The following is a 6,515-nucleotide window of genomic DNA, read 5'->3' on the forward strand; positions in this document are numbered from 1 at the left end:
TCTTGACGTCGATTATCAATAACACGAGTGATTTCAGTAGATACGATTTTTGATCTTATCAGGATGATTATAATGCAGGTCGAGAAAGCATACTTTGAATTAATTGTCCACTGGAAGCTGAAAAAGCATTTGTCTTGCCTGGCATGCTTCTCTTTATAGCTTAGAGGAAATTGATATTTACTCTACTGTCATTTACGTAATTGTGTATTCATGGTTTTTAAACATCAAAACCATTCAGTGAAATTAATTAGGGCTGTGGATGTTGGAGGAACAAATCTATATATATTTATTTCTAAATATAGTTGTTTCAAAAGATTATTTTGCTTTTCCATTTTGTAATATGAACAACGATCTTTTGTCAATAGCTAAAATAGTTGATACATAGCCAATCGTTGAGCAATCCCTGAATTTTTATTTCGATTTGAACAACTTCACACAACAACCGAGTTCATTATCCTGATTAGTTTCTAATTAAATCTAATTAAACGAAATACAAATAGTTATAAAATTGAAAATATACCCGCGCGGTTGCGCCGATCAAACTCTAGTTGGAGTTACTTTATTAAATAGAGACACAAAGATGATGTGGGATACCATACATATAAAATAGTAACTGAGGGAATTTTTTATTTAACATATTTGTTAGCGCTCTTAGTCCTAGATAGCAAAAATCAAAAGCATAATTTAAAACCAGAAGAAGGTTTTGATAAAACAATTAAAAAATTGAAAATATATGGTTTCTGAAGTTAAAACTATATATTTATGAAGGTTAAAACAACGACAAAGGAGAATGTCAGTTTTGAAAGCTTCAGAACATCTTTTATTCCAAGCTTAAAACTCCAGAACGAGCTTCGGACTGTTGATCTCTTAGCGATCCTCGCAACTGTTCAACTTCCGGAAAGTGATCGGTGCACCGTGCTGAGGATAGAGCAACATGAGGACGGTAGGTGCGTGTTGGTAAGTAGGGGCCAAGTGAAAAGTGAAGCGTTGGATCATTATAGCAAGGGTCAGTTTGGCTTGAAGAATGGCAAGATTCTGACCGATGCACGTACGAGCTCCAAGACCGAATGGTATGAACCCAACAGGGTGTTTCGCAGCACGAGGCACTCCGTTTGCGAATCGATCTGGATTGAATTCGTTTACGTCGTTACCCCAAATTGCTTGATCGTGATGGACAGCTATGATTGGGATCAGAAGCTCCGTGCCACATGGGATTTTGTACCCTCCTAGCTCAACATCCGATTTTGCGCGTCTGATTGTCGCTACAATTGGTGGATACAGCCTTAGGGACTCGTTCAGAATCATGCCCAACTGCAAATTTGTAAAAGAGATCGATTAAGAAAAAACAAAACACATCCACATTGTATCTTCTTTATGTATTTAACATTTTGGTCTTTGATCGAGATTAAACGAGTGTGGTTATCTTCGGTCAAAGAGAATATCATTTCAAATACACATTCATAAAACAAAAATATGTCTTCATGAAAGTTATAGTCTAATGTCTTGATATTCAATTTTTAATAAACAAAAGTTCAGTTGTTTTGTCATGAACATTATTATTGCATATACATTCTTTTTTTGGTTATTTGCAGGGGTGTTCAATCCGGATATTGGTTCAGTTTCGGTTCGGTTTTTTCGATTTTTCGGTATTTCGGTTAGTAAAATATAACTACCATTCTAAATCCATATTTACTTCGGTTCGGTTCGGTTTATATACCATCGGTTTTCGGTTTATTTGGTTTTATACCAAAACATAATTATTTAGTTTGGGATCATATTATATAAATTTTAGAGTTATATTGTCATCGCAGTCATTTATTAAAAAAATATTATATTTTCAAATAAAAGAACAAAAAAACGCTTATACCTTCAGATGAAATAATCAAATCTAGAATTAAAATAGAAGCTCGAAATTTTGAAAAAAAGAGAAGTATGAAAGAAAAGTTTTTCCTCTTCCATATTTAGTGTTCATCAAAGTCATGCTTCTTCGAGTGAAACTCTGTTCGTTTATAAATAAGAAAAAAGTTGTGAAGAATTTTTTCAAGTTATTATCCATCAAATTTATAACCTTCAATTTAATCAATGCTAAAAGAAAGCAAAATGATTAAAATAAGAAGACTAAGAAAATAAGAAGTCTCAGTCGCGATGAATTATTATTTAATTATATTTTAAGTGTTTTTCAAATTAGGATTATTTATTACTATAAAAAATATGGTAATACTTATTACCAAAATAATAACTTATATAACACATAGATTTTCATGTGATGTTATAAAATATGTACATATTTACATGTTTATACTTTTGATCGGTTTTGTTTGGTTTATTCGGTTTAATCGGTTATAAACCAAACCATATCCATATTCTACGGTTTTTATAAAATCATATCTATTCGGTTTATATGGTATATACCAAAACCACACCATATTGTCTATTTTGGTTTGGTTCGATTTGGTACGGTTCGGTTTTACCATATTGGATATGCCTAGTTATTTGAGTTAATATTTACACTTTTGGCAGAACGAGATTTTTCAAGATTAAAAAACTTAAGATTGTATATCAATTTATAATAAACTAGATTTAGAGTTATAACCATCATTTGGAGAAATAAAATAAATGTTGTGTAATACTATTTGGAGATATAAGAAAAACTATTTTTTCTTAACATGTGGGGAATTTAATGCAACAAAGGCGATATAAAGTCTATGGCTCCGACTGGTGACCTTTTCGGAAACACGGGGAATGAATAGGAAAGAAACGTGTATGAATAAAATTGCAGGAATGAAAAGGAATGCTTGTTCCTTATCAAATTTAAAAAGAAATGCTTTTGTTTTATATTTCTCTATAAAAAAAAAAGAATGGAGAGGAACAAGAAGGAAAAACTATTTTTTGTGAATGGTGATTTTTTTTTGGGAATGATAAGGAATTCAGTGTTCTCATTCAAAGCCTATGATTAACGGTAGCGAAATTTGTCATTACCAGTTCTCTTTCTAGAGGTGATTGGTTTATTTCTTTGTAAAATTTAAAAGGGATTTTTTTTAAAAAAGGAAATTGAGGATAATATTTCAGAAATTGAAATAATAAAAAGCAAAAGACAAAAAAGAGAAAAACGCACCGTTTTGAGCTTAACGACATGGTCTTTAGTGGGGACATCACGTGAGCCGCAGACCCTGAGGACCTCATCACGTGCTTTGGCCTGCCACTCCGGGTGCATGGCTAGCAAGATGGTCGTCCACGTCAGCAGATTGGATGTTGTCTGTTTTCCGGCGAAAAAGAAGCTTTTACACTCCTCCACAATGTCCTGCACCGTCACATTTTTCGCCTGAATCATTAAAGCCAACAAATCCTTCGCCGACGCTGCCGGCTCCAGCTCCAGCTCCTTACTTTCTTTGCTCTTTCTCCGCCACTCTATTAGCCTCAACAAAGACTTCCTTATCTCCTTGTCTAACTTCCAAGATTTCAAATTTCCTTTCGTCGGAAAGAAACTGACGAAATAATAAAAATGGTATATTAATTAGTCTTCTTTAGTTAAATTAGTCCCCTTTCTGAATTATCCAAAATTACTTTACCTGTAACCAGGGATGAAGACTTTCTGGAAAGCTTCCGCGCAAAGAATCATCTGTTGAGCTTGTAGTCTAAATATCGCTCGGCCATCTTCATAGCTACTTCCAAAAGCTGTTCTGCTTATAACATCTTCGGTCAAATTTTGATACCACTCATACACATCAACCTCAACTTCGCCAGTTTCTGATAGCTTCCCCGACCATTTCTCCACCATCTCCGTCACGCTTTTCAACACCACAGGTATAAGCAGCTGCACCAACACAACCAAAAAAAAATAAAGATAAGCAAAAAAAAATAAAAAAAACAGAAAAACAAATTAAAATGGTTAAAATTCAGTTACTTTGAGATTCTCCATATGAAATGTGGGGCTAATGATTTTGCGATGATGAGCCCATTTTTCTCCTTTGAGGCTAAGAAGCCCATCGCCTTCGAGCTGTTTAACTAAAGGGTGAGCTTCGTTCTTCTCATAGAACTCAGACTTTGAAAATATTTCTCGGATCAGATCCGGATCCGCCACCGTTAACCGGGAAGTTGGCCCGAACCATACCAAAAACGTAGCACCTAAAAATAATATTTAACCCCACTTAAAATTAATTAGACAAACACATGACAAAAGAAGCTGTAAACATGAACAGATCTTGAAGCGGGAAACTTGACAAAAACAGGGTATTGTGTTAATGCTAAGTGCTTCTTACAAATCTTACTAAATTCCTGCAAATTTATTTCACTACTGCACAGAAACCGAAATTTCTATATATATATATATATATATATATTGTTTTTTATCTGAAGGCTAGAGAAAGAAGACAAGAGTTAACAGAGGGGAAAATGATGACTAAGCCTGTGAGGAAATAGTGGGGAAGAACAGAGCCTCTTTTTTTTCACATCAAAGTACTGACATCATTATTTGATCATGACAAAACATAATACATCAAAATAAAAAAAAAGTTTTATTTATTTACTCGGTTAATAAAACAAAATCTTTTGTATTGCTTGACTTGAAAACTCACTGCATATCATTTCAACTAACAGATGAAAGAACGAACCATAAATCCCAGAAATGCGGAAGAAAAACCAAGAAACAAATTCACCAAATAAAAGAGAAAGAGACGAAATGAGTCTTGTAGTGAAAATAGTCTTAATAGTCAATTTTACGACTTGGAAGCAGAGTTACAAAAGAACTATCTGAATCTGAAAAAAAAGGAAAGAAGGAAGAACGAACCATAGATTTTCCTCCAGTGATGGTAGAAAGAGAGAACTCTTGGAAGGATATTGTGAGAGAAAGGCATAGGATGAGAAGAAGCTTTAAGCATCATGCCAACAAGTTCTTTAACATTACCGATGAAGAATTGATAGGGAGGACCTCGAATTCCCTGTTTTGAGAAATGTTCTTCGATCTTTCTGGGTCTCCACCAAAGCAGAGACATGCCTTTCACAATTACAAGACTAAGGATTACAGACAAAAGGAGAACCTTTGGAATCAACCAGTTGCTACTTTCGTCCTCCATTGTCGGAAAGAAAAATAAAAAGGAGAAAGAGATAAAAAGAAGAAAATAGAAGAGAAACACAAACACACAAAAAGAAGAGCTTAAAGTTTGCGTCTTTGGTCTCGTTTTTCGTTATACAGAGTGCCGGAGAAAGAGGGAATGAGGTGTTAAAAAGGCGATTTTTTGCTCTCCTCTAAATCTTTGATTTCACTATTTATTTTTATTTTTTATTTTTTTTGCTTTTTGTTTCTTTGCGAGTTTGGCTTCTTCTTATCTTGTTTCTTTTTGGACTACTTTGCTTTGTGGGCTATTTGAGCTTTTGAGAGAGAGAGAGAGAGAGAGGCAAGGCCAACGGCGTAGGGGCCGCCATTGGAGGACAGGGAAGGGTCAACGAATGGACGTTTTTGTATATATTAAAAATAATAATGCAAATCTGTTTCTTCTTTCATATGATTGTGATACAAGTCTTTTTAATTTTGGTTTGATAAAAATTGTCTCTAGCGATTTCTTTATTTATTTTACTTCTGTTCGAATTCCACATCATTTTCTGGTAATATTGTAATGATTTATAGTTTTTGTCCTATACTCCGATGTTGGTGCAACTGCTGATATTAAATGTCTACGACCATGATGTATATCTTGAGTTTTTTTTTTTTTTTTACAACGTAACGTATATTAAATATAGATATTTGCAAAACGATTCTCTTAAAATAATCATATAACATATGGAAACAAAAGTGGTTCAAAAAAGAAAAACATATGGAAACAAAAAATTGTGAAGTTAGTATAGCACATACAAAATTAAAAAGTATAAAATGTAACGCACGTTCAAAACTAATTATAGACTTCCGTGTTACCACCACTGGTTTTCTTCCGTAAACATTTAAAAAAAAAAAATTATTCTGTATAATTTTAGTTAAACGTTTGGCTGGTTTCCCAAAACACTAAGAAAGTATTTACGTACCCTAACTTTAATTAGTAAATTAAAAACTACACATAACTTTCTAGTTTTGTTAATTGTTTCCATATTCAACCTTTTTTTTAAAATTCATTGTATATAGAGTAAAGAGTCATTTAGCTTAATATACAAATAGTAGTCGGTAATTGCAGATGTTATACAGTTTTTTAAAGTATTTTCAGAGTTGGTTATTTAATGAGTATGGTTTACCAATTTAACCCCGAATAACATACCTACTCATTGGCATGTAGCCGGATTTAGTGGGTATATCAAATATATGTTAGTTGAAAAGGGAATGCCGGAATGGCTTGCTTCGCCGTGAAATGAGCGAACTTGAGGTAGGGTTAAGTGTCGTCGCATCTGGAAAGTATCGGAGAGAGAAGTAGATACGCCGTGCGAGAGCTCCGGCGAAGTACGTAGCAACTTTCCTCATGGCTCCGGCTTGGGACCCAGCTAAGAATCCAATCTGCTTAACCAGAGCTTCCGCTAGCATCAAGTTGCTGGTT

At 34.0% G+C, this 6,515-nt stretch overlaps 1 protein-coding gene across 1 annotated transcript; it reads right to left on the reverse strand.

Moving 5' to 3' along the window:
- Positions 1–662: 662 nt before the first annotated feature.
- Positions 663–5,628, reverse strand: LOC106365615 (cytochrome P450 734A1). The gene is made up of 5 exons (XM_013805055.3): positions 4,787–5,628; positions 3,905–4,125; positions 3,570–3,814; positions 3,116–3,485; positions 663–1,311 (listed from the first exon to the last, which is right to left on the reverse strand). The coding sequence occupies exons 1-5, from the start codon at positions 5,070–5,072 to the stop codon at positions 868–870; spliced, it is 1,566 nt and encodes a 521-aa protein (XP_013660509.1). The 5' UTR covers positions 5,073–5,628; the 3' UTR covers positions 663–867.
- Positions 5,629–6,515: the final 887 nt, after the last annotated feature.

Source organism: Brassica napus, chromosome C4, assembly GCF_020379485.1.
Source record: "Brassica napus cultivar Da-Ae chromosome C4, Da-Ae, whole genome shotgun sequence".
Taxonomy (NCBI): Eukaryota; Viridiplantae; Streptophyta; class Magnoliopsida; order Brassicales; family Brassicaceae; genus Brassica; species Brassica napus.